Source organism: Squalius cephalus, assembly GCF_949319135.1.
Source record: "Squalius cephalus genome assembly, chromosome: 7".
Classification (NCBI taxonomy): Eukaryota; Metazoa; Chordata; class Actinopteri; order Cypriniformes; family Leuciscidae; genus Squalius; species Squalius cephalus.
This window is the reverse complement of record NC_137128.1, coordinates 21,898,498-21,921,906: the sequence shown is the minus strand read 5'-3', so window position 1 is coordinate 21,921,906 and position 23,409 is coordinate 21,898,498. Positions and strand designations below refer to the sequence as shown.

The following is a 23,409-nucleotide window of genomic DNA, read 5'->3' as shown; positions in this document are numbered from 1 at the left end:
AGGTGGCTTGTCGATACACTGTTCGGAGAGAAAGCCATGAAATGTTAATGAGTGTATTGTGCACAGTTAAAGTTGATAAGAGGAAGGGACACGCAGATGACCACATGTATTACAAGCAGTCTTAATCCTGCGGATGTTTTAAAGTTTAGACACATAAAGTCTACACACACTATTATTATATGCAATTCTACAGGGCAAAGCTATGAAATAGACCACTGGATTTTAATAATGGGAATTATTATTATAAATGTTTTTTTTTAAAGTAGGGCCTATAGGTGTTAAAATGGGAGGTTTGGGTGTTATTATTCAAACAATACAAAAACAGGACTTAATTTTTTTAATATTAAAACAAGACGGTGATACAAGAACAATAATAAAGACACACACAAAAAAAGAATCTTTAAAAAATATTATACTTTATATTCTGTTACATGTTACATATTGATTTAAAAACCACCAAATGGCACAAAAAATGATATTATATAATACATTACATTATATTATATTAAAACAATCGAAGCAGACTTTCAAAAACATTTTATTTTACAAATATTTTTGTTACACATAAATTACATTTAAACACCACCAACACCAAGTCATTTTGGAATGGCAAGAAAATAGGTTTAGACAGATTTACATTATGAACACAGATCAGTGGCTTTGAGTCCGATGCCGCTTCAGACCTGAAAACCTGCACTGATCAATAGATGGCAGTGATGACGCGTAATCAACACGACATTCACTGACTCCAGAAGAAGACACTCACAGCGTGACGTCACACAATCATGGCCGCCTCCTGAGTGCAACGAGAAAATGTCATAGCGACGAGCATCATTGTATAGTTGTTTTTTGGCTAATATATACATTTTAGACATCTGTTGTATACTTTTGGTAAAATGTTTAACGCAACAGTGCAACGAATAAGGACACCGGTATTTAAAATAACTAAAAACTGCAAATCAAAAGACTGTGATAGTGTCCTCTACGTGATTCCTCATGGACGTCGCTTCTTGTCCACCAGCTCTTGTTTATATGGGAAGATTCTTCCGAGGAAAAAACCTCGGGTGGTCCACGAAATAGCCGGGCTGGAGCCGATCACTTATGCTGACAGGATGCACTTTGTACCTGGACTGGCAAAGCCTAGGTTTCCTCCCTGGGACCGTGGATGGAAAGACCCGAGTCACTATACGTCCCCTAAACTAGAAGACATGCCTCTGCATAAAGACAAACCCTGTTACATGTTTAATCAGAGGACGAATGTGCTGGAAGGTAGTGATAGTTTTTTCTGTGCGTTGTTGTGGGTGAAAATTGGGAAATTTAAGTTATTTAAAAAAAATTCTCTCACGATAACAGTGTATAGACACACACACAAACACACACACATATATATACAGGTGCTGGTCATATAATTAGAATATCATCAAAAAGTTGATTTATTTCAGTAATTCCGTTAAAAAAGTGAAACTTGTATATTATATAGACTCATTAGATGCAAAGTGAGATATTTCAAGCCTTTATTTGTTATAATTTTGATGATTATGGCTTACAGCTTGTGAAAACCACAAAATCAAAATCTTAGAAAATTAGAATATTACATGAAATCACACAGTAATTACACAGTAATCCCATGGTCATTGAACCAGGTTTTGGTTCTTTTGGCAGTGTGGGCCGGTGCAAATCCTGCTGGAAAATGAAGTCAGCGTCTCCATAAAGCTTGTCTGCTGAAGGAAGCATGAAGTGCTCTAGACATGTCCTGGTAGACGGCTGCGTTGAGTGGACAGCACAGTGGACCAACACCAGTCAATGACATGGCTCCCCAAACCAACACAGACTGTGGAAACTTCACACTGGACTTCAAGCATCTTGGATTGTGTGCCTCTCCATTCTTCCTCCAGACTCTGGGACCTTGGTTTCCAAATGAGATGCAAAATTTGCTCTCATTAGAAAAGAGGACTTTGGTCCACTGTGCTTTATTAAATCCAGAGTCAACGCAGCCGTCTACCAGGACATTTCCAGAGCACTTCATGCTTCCTTCATTTTCCAGCAGGATTTGCACCTGCTCACACTGCCAAAAGAACCAAAACCTGGTTCAATGACCATGGGATTACTGTGTAATTACTGTGTGATTTCATGTAATATTCTAATTTTCTGAGATTTTGATGTTGTGGTTTTCACAAGCTGTAAGCCATAATCATCAAAATTATAACAAATAAAGGCTTGAGATATCTCACTTTGTAATGAGTCTATATAATATACAAGTTCCACTTTTTTAACGGAATTACTGAAATAAATCAACTTTTTGATGATATTCTAATTATATGACCAGCACCTGTATATATATATATATACTTTTGGTTTGATATGTGTGTAACAGCGGATAATATATGATTGATATCTGTTTGTAGGTGTTCGACAAGCCCTCTGGCTCAGTAAGTCAGTCATCATTAAAGGTTTACCTGCTCAGATTCTCGCCCTGGCTGAAGATCCAGCCAATCAGATTGAGAATCAAGATGAGAGAGTACAGGACGCCATTAAAAACTCCAGGCTGTGGGACACTACAGAACCCCGGCCGCCCAGAGAGAGGTTCTGGTGGGTACCCTCTCCTCATTTCTGATCACACTTCTATAGTGTCTAGAAACAAGACTTCTTTAATAAAATGGTCTTGTCATAAATGCAACTCCTTAATTAGCAATTGATAATAAAATCGCTAGACACTAGCAGCTTTTCCATTAAACCAGAACACATTTACTCCACTGACCTTTTTTTATCAGTACATTTTTGTAGAGTTGTTGAGCTTGTATTATTGCTGAGAAGCCCAACAGCATTTTTTGTATTTTACATAATTTCTTACTGCTAATTTTTTAAGAATTTAAACAGCCCTTACTTGCTTCACACAAAAATGAAAAATAATTTACTCTAACAAAAGTGAGTTGAAACACAAAATAATATATTTTTAATATTCTTTCTTAAATTCTGTCCAACCAAAAATGTTCATTAAGACATTGTAATCCTTATGATTTGAGCAGTTTAATCCAAGTCTTCTGAAGAGGCATGATTGCTGTATATGGTGAATAGATTTAATTTGTTCACATATAAACATTGATCAGTGCACATCCAATATGGTAATAGGAAGCTCAAACATGCTTGTTTGGCGTGTGAGAACCAATCAGGTTTGTTCTCATGTGTAAAGCAAGAATGTTAATTAGCAAGTTACAGAAACAAAACCTAACAGTTATTTTTGTTTACTGTTAACAAAAATTAAATGATAGAAACTAGGGATGGGACATAATATCGATAGGGCAATATATCGTTGTCCTTCTCCGTGCGACACGAGAATCGATGCGTTAGCGCCACAAATCAATATTTTAATTAATAAAATAAGGCTCTCTAAATAGATTTCCCTGCTCCCAGTGTTGCTACTTCATGGCTCCTCAAGGTAGCGCTCAACACATGAATGAAGGAAACCTGAACATAAGTTAACTAGCCTGAGATAAAGAGGTTTTTAATGGGATGGCGGACAGCAGTGTGACTAAAACAATAGATGCCCCAGCCACTGCCCCCTACCATTTATGGGGACAAACATGTTGTAAATAGACATCTTTGACACTCTTCACCGAGCGCTTACACAGATACACACGGGACAGTTTTAAAGCAGGCGTCTATCAGTGGAAAGCCTGCTTTCAAACGCTCCCGTGTGTATCTGTGTAAGCGCTCAGAGCGTCAAAGATGTCTATTTACAACATGTTTTTGAAGCGTTGATCATTGTAGCCAATCAGAGACATAATGGCCAATCAGATGTTTAAGAATCCATTCAACAGTGCTCAAAATGCTAGGGAGAAATGCTGCTATCGTCACATTATTAACATTTTAAAATACCCAAGTTGGTACCTTTGACAACACCATTCTCAGGGTTTTTTTAAAGAAAGCTGGTAAACACTGAGATGTTCCCAGAGAGGTTGGTAAATTTTGAAATGTACCAGGTTTATATAAAACAAGTTGATAAGCAGGTAAATGTGTCAGTTAACACACAAAGAAAAATGTAAGCTTTTAAAAAGTACAAGCATTAAATGTGTAATTCACTTAAAATGTTACATTTAATTTACTTTTTGTGCTGTTTTCTAACAGTTTGGACTTTAATAAAGAGAGAGAACCTGCACTTTTCACGGGCATTTTGTTTTCATAGTTAGACAGCTATTGTGATGTATCATTATAGGATTGTCTAGCAATATATTGATTATCACAGAATTGCTGTATTGTGATAGTATCGTTATTGTGAGCCATGTATCGATTGGTGTATCGTGTCGTATCATGAGGTACCCTGTGATTCCAAACCCTAGTAGAAGCAGAAAATTACTTTCATTTCAAGATTGTCTGGTTGCTCTGATTTAAAGTGCCCCTATTATGCTTTTTCAGATATTACCCTTCATGCTGTGTGTAATATAGCTGTTTGTGAATATAAAAGGGCTGCAAAGTTTCAAAGATCAAAGTGCACAATAACTTTAGTTATTGTCTCCCTAAAGAAAGAAACCAATTCTGATCTGCCAAAACGAGTCGTCGGTAATTCCAGTCTTACTTCCAGCATGATCCTAGCCTGGTAATACCAGACTCTGCTACTTCACTTTGCTTCGTAGACAGAGTCTGGAATGGCATAACAGAGAAGTGTTTTCTCTCTTGCTAGGGGGCGCTTGTCTGAAGTTTAAAATCATTGGTTACCCGTAAGCCAATCACATAACGTTTGGTTATGGCGTGTGTTATGCGCATGCTCGGCCGCATTTAACTTTCACTGTAAACACATGTATGATGCGAAAACAAAACCATCGAGCGAAATACCGGAGTGAACATGGCTGTGAACGACTTTTGCAGGTTAAGTTAAGTAAATCTACGCATCCACGGTACAATCAGCGTGTACGTCACGGCTCTCAGCCCGCCCTCTGTTCGTTGATTGGCCCGGCTGTTTCCAGACCGGTGGCAAACAGAAAGCTCTGAAGCTGTCTCAGACTGAGTACAGAAGCGAAATGAAATTGAGCGGAAGTACGAAGTCTGACGTAGTCAGGCTAGCATGATCCTACGTAGGCTTGTAACACATTTGCATAATGTGTCTTCATTGGCTGCCCGTGAACAATGTGTACTTTGACCCTCAAACACTGTAGATGTAGCTGAGACTGGAAGAGTTTGGTTTGTGTTGTCCACGCTTTTTTTAAAAATCTCTTTTTTTAATTTGTTTAATTTCTGCATGCACTTCAAAAGGATGAGATTCGCGCTGGGATTGATACAGAAAAACTGACATCATCGTTAATGTTCATGTCACTGTGTATACAACCGCTGAGTAAGATCCACAGCTGAAATTCAGACGTTGTAAATGGCATTTGGTTTCCATAACAAGCTGTAAGTGGTAGACCAATCACAACAGACTGACTGAGCCATCTGACCAATCAGAGCAGAGCAGACTCTCCGACAAGTGGGGTTTAGAGAAGTGATGCTACAATGTATATAATGAGAAAATTAGTGTTTTTTACTTGAATGCATGTTAACATATTGAAGGAGACAAAAAATAGCATAATAATTCAAGTAACCTCCCAGATTTGATTTTTATTTTGTCTTTAAAAAAAAAAAAAAAACTTCAGTTAGACCGTAAATTAGCGTAAGCTCACTATGTAAACAACCACAGTTGCCCTTTTTGAATGTGGTGTTTAGGTGAGGGTAAATCTGCTATGTTATAGGCAGATGGAACAGTGTAAGGTGCAACTGAATAAACACTCGGCCTGCTGGGTTTCATTTAAAATAATGTAAGTGAATATATTATTATGAATATCATTTTATCTCAATTAAAATGCAAAAAACATACAATTCCAGTTTCGGTGAATAATATAATATTCTTGTTCTAGTTTAAGATAGGCATGTTTAATAGCGTTATATAGACAGACAGCCATATATCACAAATGTACCATGGAAGCATTGCTACCATAAACATGCAGCTCATTCTGTTCATCTCTGCACCATAAACAGACCCGCGGCTGAATGAAGCGCACACGGCAGCTACCGTCCCCTCTAACCCAGCGCTTCATAATTGGCTCAACAGCTTCAATATGGAAGGTGGCATTTGGCCCGGTCCGCGGCGCTCTGATGGAGTGTTGAATTTAATGACGGTCATTAAACACGGGCCGGTCTGCATTCCCAGCAGGCAGCGGCTCTGTAAAGCCTTTATTAATTAATACTGCTCCTGGGAGGTCTGCCATTCATAAGAGCCTCTTTGATATCTCTCATCTCCCCGGTTAAAGTCTGCCCTTTGGTGGCTGTTTTATCTCCCAACTACTGCTGGCCCTTAACATTTTCCTTCTCACAAAAACCCGTCACAGCACGAGCACGAAAAGGCCATATTGACATTGACACGAAGTGACATTACACTCGGGAACATACGTTTGGTGAATTGGGAATGTTCCCGTTCTGTTCTGCATGAAGCATCAAATGGGTAAAAGAAGGTGTTTTATGTGGTAAACAGTATTTTATTTTCCTCTGTAGTCCCTCGCTCTTGCACAGACTGCTTCACCTGTGTGGCGGCCTGCAGGTCACGCGTCCTGAGCTGGCCAAGAGGATTCTTGCTGAGAAATACAGTTTGGCAGCGACCTGGAGGAGAGGTGGGTGTATATTGGGCCGCATATGTCTTCTCTTCAGTCTGAGTCTAGATGTTTGAATTTAGGTGCATTTACGCACATCTTTTGCTATTAGTAGTATGTAGTCGACCAAATGTTGTTTTTGTTTTTTAAATGGCCAATAACACAGACTAACGTTCAGAAGTTTGGGAACGATAAGATTTTAAAATGTTGATTTAAAGTGTTTTATGCTCTCCAAGGCTGCATTTATTTGATGAAAAATACAGTAAAAATTGTGTAAATTGTTAAAACAAATTTTTAAGTAACTGTTCTGGTTTAATATATTTTAAAATGTAATTTATTCATGTGATCAAAGCTGAATTTTCAGCATCATTACTCCAGTCTTCAGTGTCACATGATCCTTCAGAAATCACTCTGATATAGTGATTTGATGCTCAAGAAACATTTCTGATTATCAATGATGAAAATATTAATAGTTTTGTAGACATATAGACAATATTTTAAGATAATTGTCTTTGTCTAAAAATGGATTTTTAACAGGTCTTTGCTAACAAAAATATTACGCTATAACATTTTGGTTTTAAAATGGCATACAGAAAATAATGATCGCAAATGAGATGTACACAAAATTGTGGGAATTTAATGCACATTTTACACAACGTTTACTCGTTTATAAAAATTACAATATTTTTTGAAAACAGAAAAACACTTTTTTTCACATTTTCACTGGGCACAATTTTGACATTGATACCATAGGGAAAAACTGCCATTTAGATATTTTTTAATATTATCTCATAATTTGGCAGCATGTATATTAGGCTGCTGTCATTTTAAGACCTGACTAACGGACCCATTATGCTGTTACGCATGTGTTTTCTTTCTCAAATGTTTACATTCACTTAAAACATAACCTGTGTTTATGTGAATACTCGCCAAGACCGACATTTTGTGTGTATTTGACTGTTTAAGTGCAATAAGCAGCGGGGAAAAAAAACCCTCAATTTAGTACTGAGAGGAGGTTTTATGTGCGCGCATTTCGGGTGTGAGCACAAAATCTGTGGGAATGAGTAAAATTATGCCACGCCGAAATTCCAAGCCCTGTAACACAAACAATGTTCATCCGGAGCAAATGAAATGAGTGAGTGAGCGGAGGCGGGTTTGTGTGTTAACTCGCTGTCTGAGAGATCATGAGAGGTATCGTGTGTCTATTCTGCCAAAAATTTGTATTGGAAGTGTTCTAGATATTTCAGTATCGATATAAAAACGATATCACTACATTGCACTTAGTTTATTATTTCAGATGCCTTTTCAAAAGACAATTGAAAAATGAATATATTATATATAAAATTCAACCTGCCAAAGTGGCTAGTAGGAGTGACTGCGTTACGCATTTGGTGGGTTTGTGGGTGTTAATGTCAGGCCATGCTTATTTTATTGAAAATGCTGTATGTACATCAAAACCGGGGAAGAGGCTACCACTTCTGTTACTTACTCTGCAAAACACCTCTGTTTCCAGGAGAGGACGTGTTCCAGGTCAGAGGTCAGAACGGGTTGCTGTTGAACTCCATGACCCCTGTACCTGTGTTGGCTGGAGAGGAGCAGATCCAGAGCACTGCTGATCAGGCTCTGGAGACCTTCTACCCCATCGCGCCCACCATCGACCTGCAGCGCACATACGTCTACCAGGAGAAGAACGACACAGGTCAGCCGCCGGCTTCATTCGCGCTCACTCACAGCGAGTTCCTGATACAAAGCAACTGGAACTCATTAATTACAGCTGTCAATCAGTCAGTGTTCCTGTGTTTAAATCATGCCTAGTTTGAGATCATGTCCACGTTATGGGATTAAGAAGTATTGGCGGTTCATTGCTTGTTTCCTTTCGCCAGGTTTCAGAGAGGGCTATCCGTACCCTCATGCCCACACTCTCTTCCTGATGGAGATGGGAAACACCCCAAAGCTCCTCCCTGAGCAGCTCCGTGCTAAGATGGTAATGTTCACCTTTGGAAACGCGCTGGCCCGAGCACAGGCCCTGTATGGGGTAAGATCCTTACATCTTTAAAAGATTCATTAGAACTATTGATTAGGGCTGGACAATATTTTGAGTGTTTACGATGTACACTACTGTTTTTTTATTTAGAATTTAGAATTACATATATATTTTTAAGTAAATACTATTATTCGGTTAGAATGCATTAAGCTGACCAAAAGTTACCAAGACTTTTACAGTTGTTACAAAATTGAAAAAAAAAAAAAAAGTAGGTTAAAGAAATGCTGTTCTTTTGTACTTTTTCATCAAAGAATCCTAAAAAAACACACACAAAAAAAAACAGAATCATACCACAGAGCCGTGTAATAATATTATATCATATTAATTGCAAGTTCAAACTGTTTCAATGAATTGATTGAAAACTGGTTCACCAAATAGTTTTCAACATTACTGAAATATGTTTTCAGAAATCTTCAAATGGCATTTTTATTAGTTAAAAATGCATGTAGTTAAATAGTGCCATTTGTTATTGTTTGGTTATATTGGTGCATAAATAAACATACTTCTAGATCACCCATCCTATTTTAGAGAAATATTTTTTATTACTTTTAATATTTAATATTTTTTCTCTAAACTTTATTTAGAGAAAAACATGTCAATGACGTTCCTTGATTGTTTACTGTACTTACTCCTTGCATTAATTGAAATGACTTGAGTTTGTCAATAATAACAAAGCAAAAAAGGAAGTTTACAGACAGATGTCCTCTGGTCTTCCTGCAGAAAGAGCCCAGAGTTCTGGAGAAGCCCATCGTGGTGCAGAGTGTGGCCACTAACGGCCGTCTCTTCCAGTTTGTGGTGTTTCAGCTCAACACCACTGACCTGCAGTCCGACAGCGGAGTGAAGAATCTGGTGTGGGTGGACGAGGACCAGCCTCTCTACGGGTTTGCCAAGGTCTGGCCTTTTATCAAGAAGAAAGTCGTCAAGGTAAAGAGTCGAGTTCCTTCAGATACATTTACTTTGTCCATCAAAATAGCATTATATGGACTTCCGACGGTAGAGAAAAATTGCCAAAGTTACAGTAGTGTTCATGAAGCCTCTGGAACCTGCCAGTTACGTTACATTTCCAACACATGCTCTAAGTCGTAGACCAATCACAACAGACTGGGGCCGGCTGACTAATCAGAGCAGACTGTGCTTTTCTAAAGGCGAGTTTAAAAAAACAAAAAAACTAAAACCATTTAGACAGAAGGTGAAAACAGGTGCTGCTTTTTTTCTTTTTTTTTTTGAACATTAAATCCTGTAAAGTTATTTTAGTAGATCCCCTGAGCAACGTTATGAACCTTTAAATGGGCAAAATAGGGGCCCTTTAATACTTTTATTCAGCAAGGATGCTGATTGTGACAGTAAAGACATTTACAGTGTTACAGAAGATTTCAAATAACTGCTATTCTTTTGAACTTTCTATTCATCAACTAATCCTGAAAAAAATGTGTCATGGTTTATACAAAAATATTAACCAGCAACACCACTGTTTTCAACATTGGTAATAATAATAATAAATGTTTCTTGAGCTGTAAATCAAGTGATTTCTGAAGGATCATGTGACTGAAGACTGGAGTAATGATGCTGAAAATGCAGCTTTGTCATCACAGGAATAAATTACATTTTAAAATATATTCAAATAGAAAACAGTTATTTTAAATTGCAATTTTATTAGTTCACAATATTACTGTTTTTACTGTATTTTGATCAAATAAATGCAGCCTTGGTGAGTAGAAGAGTCATCTGTCAGAAACTGTGTGGCCTCTCCATCAAATGTGAACTTAAAGCAGGGCTCAGTAGTTTCGGGATTTCTTCGCTGTATTCTCGCTTTTTGCTCGCAGGTTTCTCTCTAGAGCTCCCCCCACAGCTTCTGAATAGATATTTGACAACACTGTTGTAAAAACTCGTTGGTGATTCTCAGACACCAGAGGCTAGTACTAGTAGATCAACGACATCAAAGCAGATGGGACATTCTTTAAAACGTCTTCTTCATTCGGGTTCGAACAGCATGAGGGAGCGCAATAATGACAGCATTTTAGCAGATTTCTTTTGGCCGTAAAGCAATTGTTTACATCGCGAGACCTGATATCACGCGATACTTCCTGACGCGGCGGCCCGCCGGCTCAAAGTTGCAAGTGCGGATTTTCCGCTCACGGGCACCAGGGGAGTGCGAAACGACCACCATTTAACCCGAAATAAGTAATATAACCACTCCAATGACTCCGAAGCTGTTCAGTTAAGGTAAAAAAGTTACTTAGTTCACCTTTAAGTTAAAGGTATAGCGGAGGATTTTCTTTTTCCGGGTGGATCATCAAGACTATTGGTCCTCCTAAGTGTCAATCATTCTGGTGATATGTTTACGTAAGGCCGTCGTACGTGCTCGTGCACACGATTCACACGATGGCGTGCGCTCAAAACACAGGTTGGGCTTCCCACTGATGCCTCAGTCGCGAAGTTTCTTGACAGGTAAAGTTTGGCATGCTATTTGGAGAAATCCATTTAAAAACACTGCTAGTAAAAGTTAATATAAGCTATGATTAGCTCGTGCACACGTTTAATAGGCGTTTCCTCTCGTGAGCAGGTAGAGTGTTGCGAATGTGCATTTTTTCAAAAAGTGGAGAGGGCGGTTCTTTTCTAAAATTCGGGAAAATCCTCCGCTATACCTTTAATGCTAAGGTTCTTATTTTTGGTTAAACATTGAGTTATGTATTTGTTTTGACTGTCTTCGGCGAGTTGTGCTGTGCACTGCAGAAAGCCACCATTTATTTTGGTTTACAAAGAAACATTGCCTGCTTTGAAAGTCCTGACCAATACGTGGAATGCTGTGGTCAACAAATCAGAATTCCAGTAATTGAGTTGCGAAATATAAGAAGGTGGTGTGAAGTTTTCTGTTTTGTGTGACCTCAGTCGTTATTGTTGGTTTGCTGACTGAACATGTCGTGCTCTTCTTCATTTGTAGGTCCCTGCTGGTTTGTCAGGATATCAGCCTAACACTTTCAAGAAGTTCCTGGCGCTCTACCTACATGGAGCAGCGTGAACAGACCAAAGCACCTCTGCCAAAATCATCACCACACTTCAATATCTCATTAAAATCCCATAAATGGAAAATAATTAACTCTGAATAAAATGTTGGCTATTAAGTCTAATCATGACTGTTCCTTTGAATGTCTCATATCTAATACTGATGTATGTTTATTTGCAGAAGACATGAGACCGAAACAAGAGTGGTATGAACTGAAAAATAATTTAATCATAAAAATTACACAAGTCATTTTACTGCGTCTTCCAAAGAACATAATGTACATCGTAAAGGCTAAACAACATGGTGTAACAGGTCACGAGTGGCCATACAGCATCATGACAGACTAGAGAAAACTTTAAAAGATATATAGTTAAATAACTGTCCTTTGGGTGTTTGCCGCACGTCTTCAACTGTGCCTAAAAGCAAACAGCAATGGGTCAGAAACACAATATAACAGCACAGGGACAATGAGAACTAAGCCAGTGTGAAAAGATGCAGTGTTTTATGATAAAGTGTTGCGTTTGGCTGAACTGCCATCCAAAAATAATCTCACGTCATCTGAGGTTACCATTAAAAAGTGGAAAATGGCATGAATGTCTCATGTTAGGTGTCGAGCCAGTCTTATGGCTCATTACAAAAGGCTTCTGCAGTAAAATCTACTGTTATAAAACAACAAGACATGAAACCAAAGAAAACTAAATGTTAATTTTGCTAACAATCCATTGCATTCCCAAGTATGCGATGAAAGGAAGGACAGCAGATTTGCTTGCGATTCCCATTGGTGCATATCATCAAATCCGCTGTAGCCAAAGCCGTTCCTCTGAATTAAGTCATCTTCAAGGAAGCCATTACAGTGCGATGAACTTGTTGCGAAGCTTTTTAAGAGATCAGAGACTAGATCCTAAAATACTCTAATGGAATGTTACACAGACGCTGTAGAAGAAGCACATGGTATTCTGCACTACATCCACAGTGTGAATATTGTCACGGTCCCGACGGTTTGACGTCCGTCTAACGAAAAGAAGCAAATTTATCTCGGTCTTGGCTTCTATGTTAAAATGATACGAAAATATTAAAGTGGTTTAAAATGAGGGAGCTCCCATCTCAGACAGGTCCTTCCTGGAAGCAGATTTCATCTGTCCATGCCGAAATCAGGAGCATGCACCTCATCCAGAGCTGCGGTGGGATTTGGTTCTCATAGATGTGTGAGATTAGACTCACTCTGGTCCCTGGTCTTTGAGACACCTACATGTGGCGTCTTGGAGCTGAAGCTCGTCCTTCACACACTCATTGTCATTGTCGGTGAGTACTGAAGAGAGAGAGAACCATTGATTTAGACAGAAGCCCATAAATTCATCGTTATCATGTGTTCGTGTGTGCTGGCGCTCACGCTTTCATTTTGGAACGAGTGAAGGAAGCTTCCACCCAGTTCACTGTCGTCTCGTGGCGTTCCTGGCGGGTTACTCATGCCGCTCAGGTTATTAGGAGAGTTCTGAGATTGTAAAGAAAAAACACCAAGATGTCAGTCGGTGGTATCCGTCATTATAAAACAGATTGTTCCGATCCTTCATAATGATCAAAGCTGTTGTAAAACACTCTATAAACAAACACTTGTGACCTCATTACATCAGTATAACTGTTCTTTGTTTTGCTTGGCAACCATTCTGCCGTATGTCTTATAGATGGAATGTTTTTGTGATTTCTGAGGATAAAATGTGTAATTATAGGCATTTGACATTATATTTGAAAGCCATCATTACCGAGATTAAGTAGGCCTAAATGATGAGTCTTGAGTTTTATTTATCATTTTTTTGACAACTACATAGCACAAACAACCTGTAATTTATATAAACTTATAATAATCTTTACACAAAGAAAGAAAGAAGTCTATTATGCTCACTTTTTGAAAGAAGTCTATTATGCTCACCAACACGGCATAAAAAAAAAAAAAAAAAGTTTTTTATATATATATATATATATATATATTAGGGCTGTCAAACGATTAATCGCATCCAAAATAAAAGTTTGTTTTTACATAATATATGTGTGTTTACGGTGTATAATTATTTTCTATATATAAATACACACACATGCATGTATATATTTAAGAAATATTTGCATGTATATACTGTGTATATATATTTATATTATATATAATTTATATTATATATAAATATTTTATATATAAAGAACACATTTTTCTTAAATATATATGCATGTGTGTGTATTTATATAGAGAAAATAATTATACATACATACACATATATTACACACATATATAACTTTTATTTTGGATGCGATTAATCGCGATTAATCGTTTGACAGCCCTAATATATATATATATATATATATTAGTAAAATATTATTACAATTTAAAATATTTTATAATATTTATTTAAACATTTATTCCTGTGATGTCAAAGCTGAATTTTCAGCATCATTATTCCAGTCTTCAGTGTCACATGATCCTTCAGAAATCATTCTAATATGCTGATTTGCTGCTCAAGAAACATTTATTATTATTATTATTAATGTTAAAACAGTTGTGCTGCTTAATATTTTGGTGGAAACATCATTATGTCTTTACTGTCACTTTTAATCAATTTAATGAATCCTTGCTGAATAAAAGTATTAAATTCCCAAGACTTAATATTTTATAATATTCCCTGATTTTTTCAAGCCTAGAAATGACTAATTTAAAATGACCTGATATTTCCATGTTTTCCATAATAAAAAAATAAAAAAATAATATTAATATATGTAATAATAACACAGTTGATTTTTTTTGTAACTATTAAAAGACTTAAGCATTTTCATTTAAAGTGAAACAATTTGTTAAAACTAAAATAACTGTAACTATGTACTGTGTTTAGTTTAAAAATCCATTACAATACAATACTTGCATTGGAAGTTTTGAAATTCAGCCTCAGACATATTCTAACACGAACAGACATGCTGTGCTAGTTTTCAGATCATTTCGACAGAAATAATAGGTCTAAATAATAGGTTGAATAATACCTTAGGGAGTCCATCTATGTCACCCGAACCTGTGAGAAAAGTAAAAATGAATAATTTGCAGATCTTTAGATCACACGATGTTCACTGATCTAATTGGGAGGGCAACAAAAACAAGCAATGTTTTGAAAAATTGATGTAGTTGCCATGGTGAATCGTGTTTTACCTAATGAGCCGTTCATGTGATGCGGCTCCAGTCCTCCCATTGGGCCGTCTGACCCTGGACCCATAGGAAACTACAAACACAGACGAGAGAGCATTTACAGGGAGATCAAACACACGATCCATGCAGCACACAGGAACATCAGGAGCAGTGGAGTAACTCACACTAGATCGGTTTCCTCCTGGTGGGACTGAGTTTATCAACGTGTAGAGGTTTTCACCCGAGTTAGTGGAGTCTGTCAACACAGAGGGGGAAGTCACCATTAAACTGTTCTCACATCACGTGGCCAGGCAGCATTTGGGTCTTAAAGGGACAGTAATGTTGGCAGTAGACCGAGATGTGAATGTGATAAGCCATTACCTGCTGGACTTGGCATGATGGGTGTTCCCGGAGGACATCCACCGCCTCCTGCTCCTCCTGGAGGACCCTGTGAAAGCAGGACAGCAGAAACTGAAGCCTTCATGACAGACAATATCATAAAACAAGGAAAAAGAAACACTCAGTTACCACGTATGTTCCTGGGGATGATGAGGAATATGGGATCTGTGAAGCCAAAAGTTTATTGATCAGCCAGGTTTGCCAGATATCATCACTAATTCATTCTCTATAACATGAGCTGAAGTATCTCACCGTGTTTCCATTATTAGGATTAGGCCACAGTCTGCCTGCTCCTGCTCCCCTGTACAGAGACACACAGCAGTTTATATTGTGTAACGGTGATAAGAACATCAAATAAGTCTCTGGTGTGTATCAGACTGGGTGTACAAGTTGAAATAAAACTACAGAAAATAATCTCACTGATGATCTTTGCAGCTCTGTGCCACTAGAGTTCATGTTTGCATGTTTTCTATAAAGCTATTTATGACACTTCAAAATCAAAGGATTTGCCTCTAAAGTTCACAGTTGGACTGAACTGAAGCAACTTAGTTTTACATGATTTACCATACATCATTTTTTTGAAAAATCACTGAGTGTGGTGTGAGTATCAAATATGATACATTAGGCTTTTGAAGAATGTTTCTTTGTAAAATGTCTCAACCATCACTGTATTGCACTGCATTATATGTTTTGCCCCCACAATAAATACTACAGAGCTTTGATTATAAAACTAAGCATTTAAATATCATCTTACTAAGACATTATTGGGAGCTATATAGTGACAACTGATAAATGTATGTATTTTATGTAAGTTATTTACATTACAAGCTATCAGAATTTCATTTTCTGCTCAGTTTGGCCCTCTAGATAAAGTGTAGGTGTTTTCTGTTCCTCTTTGAATATGAGATCCATATTCTCACCAAATCATACTCTATGCGTATCGAATATGATCCTCGACAAAATGTGCAAATTTTTTTTTTAGATTTCGTTTTTGAAATATTTCGACTAAAGGTTCAATAAAATGTTCCATTTAAAAAAAAAAATATTTTCCAGACATTACAGGGTTAAATACTTCCTCCAATCCTAGTTTAATATGCAGAGACAACATAACAAAAGTCATCTTTATGTTAATCCTCCTTTAATGTTTTCTGTTTGTTTGAGCATCCTGACCAGTCCGACACAGAGACATACACATGAAATCCCACAAATGCGATAGACTGGGAAAGTCCTTACATGTTCACGCCTGGCATTCCAGGGCCCATGGAGTTTGGAGGCCTCATTCCTCCGCCATAGTTCTGTAATGATAACCAAGGATCAGACTACGATGCCCAGCACCCGAGAGGACACCACGAGAGAGGAGAGAACAAGGACACGGTTAGTTTAGAGGAAAACATGCTGAACATAACAAGGATTATGGCTGATATGAAAGAAGATTAATGCTGTAGTAGTAAAGACTGAACGTGTGGATGCCGTACAAACGCTGAACGAGGACTGACTCAAGATCAGAACACAAGAAATGCATTCAAATAATTGGTGTACGAGTAGGGTTGGGTTATGAATATTGGCAATATTTTCACAAATGATTTTGCTGCCAATTCTAGTTGTGTTCTGAATTGAAATTTAGGTAGCACTTTATTTTACAGTCCTGTCTTCCCCATGTACAGACTATGTACTTATTACAGCAATTACAATAACTAAGTACTAACCCTGAACTTACCCCTAAACCTAACCTTAACTCATGTAGTTGCCTTATATTAACCAGTACTTTCTTAGGCAAATACACATACTGTAAAATAAAGTGCAACCTAAATTTAAATCGAAAAAATGTTATTAGAGTTGGTAGGAAAGTGTTGATTACAATGAATCGATTCAAAACTCTTATTCAACAATGCACTTGCATCATTCCTCAAAAATATTATAACTATATTTAAACGTTTAGACACATAGGAAATAGAAATCATGCCTTGATTAATTTTTACTAAATTTTTACTGTATTTGACTGTTTTCAAAAACATTTAAAAGAAACTTACTGACCCTAAACTTTTGAACATTAGTACAGTCTATTATGTTCATCTAGGCTGCATTTATTTGATCAAATACAGTACAAACTGTAATATTGTGATATATTATTACAATTGAAAAGAGATCGGAATATATTATAAAATGTAATTTATTCATTACTGAATAAAAGTATTAATTTATATATATTATTTAACATTTAATAGTGAGGTAAAAAATATTGAGATATAGTTGTTTTAACTATATCACCCAGTCCTAGTGGTGAGCAACTCATTGATGGGGCCTAGGGCAACTATATTTAGGTTTTCGTGAATGGCAGCATAAGATCCAGACCTGTAGTCCCGGTCCCATTGGGCCCATTCCTCGAGGAACGTTCATTCTCTGCATGGTTGCCAAATTTGGATGGCCTGAGCAAATAATAACATCATTAAAAATTAAAAATTTAACAGACATGCACTTCGAAATCAAAAATCGATGAAATGACAATGCTGAATTTGCACTTGCAGAGAAGTTGCCCATCAACAAACACTGATCTCATTAGTCTCTTACCTGTTGGTCGTGTAGGGTCCATCATGTTTGGAGGCAAAGGCTGCCCACCGGGAGGCTAAAGAAACAGAGACAGTCAGGTGCCAAAAGAAGTCAGAGTAAATAAACTCTGTTGTTTGAAACATTTTTAATGCGACTTACCGGGTTACCCATTCTGATGGGCGGCCGAGGTCCTCCAGCATAGCGAGGAGACATAAAAGGCTGGAGAAACAGTGACATACAGTTTTAGCAATGTGACATATACAAAAGCTGACAGGGAGAAGGGGGGGAAACGTGTGCCTAACCGATATCAGCAGAGAGAACGTGTGTGCTGTTACCTGTCCGTGCGCCCCCATCATGTTAGAGTTTGGAGGTAGCTGAGCGTGAGGGGAGGCTTGGGAACCAGGTGGTCCCTGCAGAGAGGGCGGGTGGGGGGAGCAAGAGGAGGTTGCCATAGTGCCAGCAACGAAATGCCAAGAGAAAGACAGAGCAAAGTCAAAGACAGGACAGGTGAAAGCGACAGGTGCAGCAGATCCAGAGAACAGAGCCGAGGGTAAAGCTCAGGACTAGTTTGACGTGGAGCTGATATCAGTTTTGCTTTAAGACCCAATTATACTGGAAAGCAAGTGACGACCCCACAATAATCAAGTGGTTAATGCACATAAATGTGATTAAAATCAAATATATTTATTAATTGATGAATATTATAAAAATGATTCATGGTATTAATCAATTAATAAATGACAGTTTTTGACATCAACAACACAATGAATGGGAAGTACTTCCCTATAGACATTTATAATGTCACAAAAGATTTCTATTACAAATAAATGCTGTTCTTTTGAATTTTCTGTTCATCAAAAAATAGAAATTGAAAAAAATATCGGTTTCCACAAAAATATTAAGCAGCACAACCGTTTTTAAAATTGATAATAATTTCTTGAGCAGCAAATCAGTATATTAGAATGATTTCTGAAGGATCATGTGACACCGAAGACTGAAGTAATGACACTTTTTTAAAACTAAATTACTTGCAGCCTTCTTTCTAAACATAAAAAACCTACTATTCCCAAACTTTTGAATAAATATGCTTACACCACAGCATCGTTGAAATCATTCTTGATTCTGATTGGTTGACAGACATTGCAACGTGTTGATTAATTGTCTATAACTCATTTTCTATAGTGATTTTCTATAATAAAAATTACATAAAGAGAATATATTACGAAGTTTTTTTAAATTTAAAAGTCAATTTGCAATTGAGTTTTTTTTTCTTGAAGATAAAATTCAAGTCGTAATATGTTATGCAATGTTTTCGTAAATTTCTAATTTTTTTTTTTTTTTACAGAAAAACAAAAGAATAATGATAAAGAATATGTTTAATAGTGTAAAAATGATCATCAATGTCACCACTAGAGGGCAATGGGGTTTAAGGGTAGTCGAAACATCCTCAAAAGGCACTTAACTGTTTCTCAAGTTTTCCTGCATACCCACTGATGCATGTTTCAAGACTTGCATAAACCAGTTCTATGTTCTGCATTCTCAGTCTCTGAGAATCCGTTCCCTTAAAGCCCTCGAAGGGTCATGGCTCCATCTGGTCTGAGAAAGAGTTCTCCAAATGCTTCCTTCCATACGGTCATAATAAACATCATATCATCCATAAATCTTTTCCAAGAACTCATTAAGATATTTTGTCGAGTCACCCTCTCTGAAAACTCCCGAGTGATAAAGCGTTAACTCCGCTGCAACACATTTAGCAGGGCTACTCAGCAGGGCAACAGCGAGCCTGCTCTCAGAGTGGAGAATGAACATAACCCTGCCTTGCCATTAGCGGCTAATGGTCGCAATCAGACCGGTTCCCTGCAGACAGTGGGCTTGGCAGATGACCAGAGACCGTGGCATAATGGTTCCTCTGTGAACCGCCGGCACATGTCTGTGCACCTGAGGGCTGCTAGTTAGATGGTTACGGATGGATACGGATGGTTTATGGAGAAGGGCTGAGGAGGAGTGACCCACCTGAAAGAATCCGGGGGGCATGGGGCCACCTGGCATCCCGTCACCGGGGGGCATGTTGCCCAGGACTGGACTCGGTGCTGCAGCAGCGCTCTGTGATGACAGGAAGAAACACGTCACGTTTTTTATTTAAAGAAAATACTTTTATTCAGCGAGGATGCTGAATAGAGATCAAATGTGACAGTAAAAATGTTTTTATTTCAAATAAATGCTGTTCTTTTGAACTTTCTATTCAAAGAATCCTGGAAAAAAGGTTTCCACAAAAATATTAAGCACCATAACTTTTTTCAACATTGATGATAATAAGAAATGTTTCTTGAGCATCAAATCATCATATCAGAATGATTTCTGAAGGATCATGTGACACTGAAACTGGAGTAATGATGCTGAAAAATCAGCTTTGCAATCACAGGCATAGATTTCATGTTAAAACATTAAAATATAAAAAACAGTCATGTTTAATTGTAATAATATTTCACAATATTACTGTTTATACTGTAAACTTTTGTACGGCTGTGTAAATGGAATGCCAATGTGTACAATTCAATTCCGGAGAAACATCAGCTTCAGCATTTTAAAGTTAAAAACGTTTGAATGGAATGTATTCTGAACAATCACAGATACAGATTTGCTGATGTATTAGTAGGTCTGACATTTCAAAATCAGAGGTTCAGGTTTAGTTTTTCTAGTTCCTAATTGAGGTTTTATGGATGACATTACATAACTCAAACGTAGCTGCACAGATATCAACGAGTCATGGCATGATCTCAGAATTCCCCTTTAATCTAATTACAGTATTTAAAAAAATGTGAACTTCAGCCTAAACAGATTTATTTGAAGAAGAATCACTTTGAATGCATTTTAATGCCAAATTAGGCATAGTAATGTTTTTCACAAAACACATATTTAGGGAATATTCACCCCTGGAAACAGCTGTGGTGAATACTGTGTCATGCTATAATTTTCAAAGCAAACCTGTACTATACTACATTAAACATTCAAAAGTTTCAAAACAGTTCAAAAGTTTGGAGTCATTTATTTAAAAAAAACAAAAAAACACTTTTATTCAACAAGGAGGATGCATTAAATTGATCAAAATTGATCACAAATGATTTCTATTTCAAATAAAGGCTGTTCTTTTGAACTTTCTATTCATCAAAAATAAAAAATGGTATCACGGTTTCTGCAAAAATATTAAGCACCACTGTTTTCAACATTGATAACAATAATACATGTTTCTTGAGCATCAAATCATCATATTAGAAAGATTTCTGAAGGATCATGTGACACTGAAGACTGGAGAGTAATGATGCTGAAAATTCAGCTTTGCCACCACTGGAATAAATTATATTTTGCAATACATATTAAAATAGAAAACAGTTGTTTAAAATGGTAAATAATAATAATAATAATATTTTACAATATTACAGTTTACTCTGTTTTTGATCAAATAAATGCAGCCTTGGTGAGCTTAAGAAACTTTTCAAAAACATAAAAAAATCATACCGACCTCAAACTTTCGAATGATAGTCTGACATTATCTCTACATGATCTCTGTCTACTCATTTTGCACAATGTTGTCTGTTGATTTTTTGAAAGTGCCACCACTTTACTGCTTTATTATATGTGGTACATCTGATTTCACAGTTAGCCGCCCCTAAATGTCGTGTAAAACTGAGGTTGGCCACTTAAAGGAGACATATCATGCTTTTCAATCGTTCCTTTTTACACATAAATCATACATTTGTGGTCTATATAAAGCGGAACTGCAATGCTTGGGTCTGAATTCCTCATTATTATAGCTCCACAGGCCCCTTTTCTACCCCTTTTCTGATGTGCGTCTGAGAGCAACTCGTTTTGGTGTGGTCTCTTTAAATGCAAATGAGACACTTCATACCCTGCCCAGAGCCATAGAGAGAAGACTCTCTATGGCTCTGACCCCGCCCCCTCTCCAGGTTGTAGCGGTGACACTCGGTTCAACTCCACCCCGTTCGGCCATTTTTGTAGTTTGATAGCAGAGATACGATTATCTAGCGGCACAGAAACTTTTTATTCACACGTTATTAACAAAATGTCAACAACGGAAGACTTGTCCAGCCAGCCTTACATGTTCGAGCCAGAGTCGGAGCCGGAGCGAGATGAAAATGAAGACGACGAACCTGCAGAACAACGTCTTCATATGGATGTATCGCAATGGTGTGTTACTGTATTTACACATGAAACTTTGGTCTTCCGACCTTTTACCACCGTGTCGATTTATTTTGATTAATATGTGCGAGGGAGAGAGAGCAAGACAGCGTCTAGTTTGGAGACGGTGAAGTCTTGTTTACACTTTCGCCTGGCTCCGAAGAGAGAGAGTGCGTGCGCGCGACCGGGTCTCTCTCTCTCTGCTCGTTCTTTCAGTTAAACATGTGCCCTGTCACAAGCGCGGCAGTTCATCTACATTAGACGGTGTAATGAAGCATGTGGGTTACTACATCCAACAACCGAACATTTTAACTTACCCTCTCGTAACTTCTGCATCTTTTAGCTTGGACTACAAAATTGCGGCGAGAAATAAAAATGGCGGATTGCTCGAAGTGTTGGGCTGGAAGTCAATGTCCTTATTTGGCAGTTCCGCTGCAAATACTGTGACGTAATAGTTCACAAAACGTCATAGATAACAGAAAAATCGGAACAGGTTGAAAAATAAGGCCAAAACAGAATATAAAGATATCAACGAAGCACATGAAGAGAATAATTTCAACTTTTCTGTACTTATAAACACTCCAAATATACAACTAAATGCATTTAAGGGCTAAAAAAGTGGATTTAGCATGATATGTCCCCTTTAAGTCAATCAGACGGTTCTTTGTGGACTAGGCTTTATGTCGATTGTCAAAAGTCTGACTGATTGAGACTAAAGCAGAATCTGTCAAGAGCTGCATTAATGTGGCATTAACCCTGAGAAAGATGCATCATTGGCCATCACTCGCGGAGTTGGTCAATCTCACAAGTTCAGTCTTTTGCGCTGTTATAGCAGCTCTGGGTCAGCGGGTGAAAGCTGATTACAACAAAGGTCAGGACTTAAGAGACTTACGACAGGTGAGGCGACATCTTACACAGAAATCCCTCTAAGCAGATCATCTTGATACAGCTGCTCCGATTGGACAGTGAAGATAATGCCGAAACGCTTCAAAATAACAAACTCACATTGAATTATTCCTGCCTGAAACTGATCTTTACAGCACATCGAGCCTTCAAATCAACATCTATCGAGAGTCTAACAGTTACAACGGCCACCAACAGTATTTATTGAGACGCCTCATATATTACAATCATTTTCTGTGATGCAAACAGCTTATCAAGATCCTCTCAGCTCTGGGAGTACAGAAAGACAGACATCTCCCCACATCCTCACGTGGGACTCTCTAAACACTTACTCGGATTGCAGTCACAGTTTATCAACACTTCGCAATCCTCTCAGACCCCTGAATCAGGCCAGAGGGACAGAATTTAGGGCTTTTTCCTCAGCAGTCCAAACTAATCTCCTTTGTGAACAGTGTTGTCCTCTCTGTGACCAAATACCACAAACAGAGATTAACCGACGAGATAAACACACTCCAAAAGAGTCGAGTCCTAAAACGGCATCAGG

General features: G+C 37.7%; 2 protein-coding genes across 5 annotated transcripts in view; one reads left to right on the top strand and one right to left on the bottom strand.

The window, feature by feature from the left end:
- The first annotated feature begins 760 nt into the window (after window positions 1-760).
- Window positions 761-11,797, top strand: mrpl37 (mitochondrial ribosomal protein L37). Its single transcript, XM_079875627.1, has 7 exons — window positions 761-1,269; window positions 2,406-2,589; window positions 6,520-6,635; window positions 8,128-8,313; window positions 8,498-8,649; window positions 9,379-9,582; window positions 11,600-11,797. The coding sequence occupies exons 1-7, from the start codon at window positions 897-899 to the stop codon at window positions 11,675-11,677; spliced, it is 1,293 nt and encodes a 430-aa protein (XP_079731753.1). The 5' UTR covers window positions 761-896; the 3' UTR covers window positions 11,678-11,797.
- Window positions 11,798-11,866: 69 nt separating this feature from the next.
- The window catches only part of ssbp3a (single stranded DNA binding protein 3a), a 33,558-nt gene continuing 22,015 nt past the window's right edge, over window positions 11,867-23,409 (bottom strand). Inside the window, exons 5-18 of one of the 4 annotated variants that reach the window (XM_079875621.1) lie at window positions 19,779-19,868; window positions 18,101-18,175; window positions 17,925-17,984; window positions 17,787-17,841; window positions 17,571-17,644; window positions 16,452-16,537; window positions 15,471-15,519; window positions 15,348-15,383; window positions 15,201-15,267; window positions 15,005-15,075; window positions 14,844-14,913; window positions 14,681-14,709; window positions 13,053-13,154; window positions 11,867-12,971 (exon numbers count right to left, since the gene is read on the bottom strand). In XM_079875621.1, the coding sequence (XP_079731747.1) occupies window positions 12,942-12,971; window positions 13,053-13,154; window positions 14,681-14,709; window positions 14,844-14,913; window positions 15,005-15,075; window positions 15,201-15,267; window positions 15,348-15,383; window positions 15,471-15,519; window positions 16,452-16,537; window positions 17,571-17,644; window positions 17,787-17,841; window positions 17,925-17,984; window positions 18,101-18,175; window positions 19,779-19,868 (894 nt within the window). In that variant the 3' untranslated portion in view covers window positions 11,867-12,941. The remainder of the gene's footprint in view (window positions 12,972-13,052; window positions 13,155-14,680; window positions 14,710-14,843; window positions 14,914-15,004; window positions 15,076-15,200; window positions 15,268-15,347; window positions 15,384-15,470; window positions 15,520-16,451; window positions 16,538-17,570; window positions 17,645-17,786; window positions 17,842-17,924; window positions 17,985-18,100; window positions 18,176-19,778; window positions 19,869-23,409) is intronic. The other 3 variants (XM_079875622.1, XM_079875623.1, XM_079875624.1) reach the window with 3 other exon arrangements.

Bases quoted from the DNA above. Each gene is read 5' to 3' on its own strand.
- mrpl37 (XM_079875627.1), top strand. From the start codon at position 897: ATGTTTAACGCAACAGTGCAACGAATAAGGACACCGGTATTTAAAATA. The intron at 1,270-2,405 runs GTAGTGATAGTT...ATCTGTTTGTAG, and splicing joins GAGGACGAATGTGCTGGAAG to GTGTTCGACAAGCCCTCTGG. The intron at 6,636-8,127 runs GTGGGTGTATAT...CTCTGTTTCCAG, and splicing joins GGCAGCGACCTGGAGGAGAG to GAGAGGACGTGTTCCAGGTC.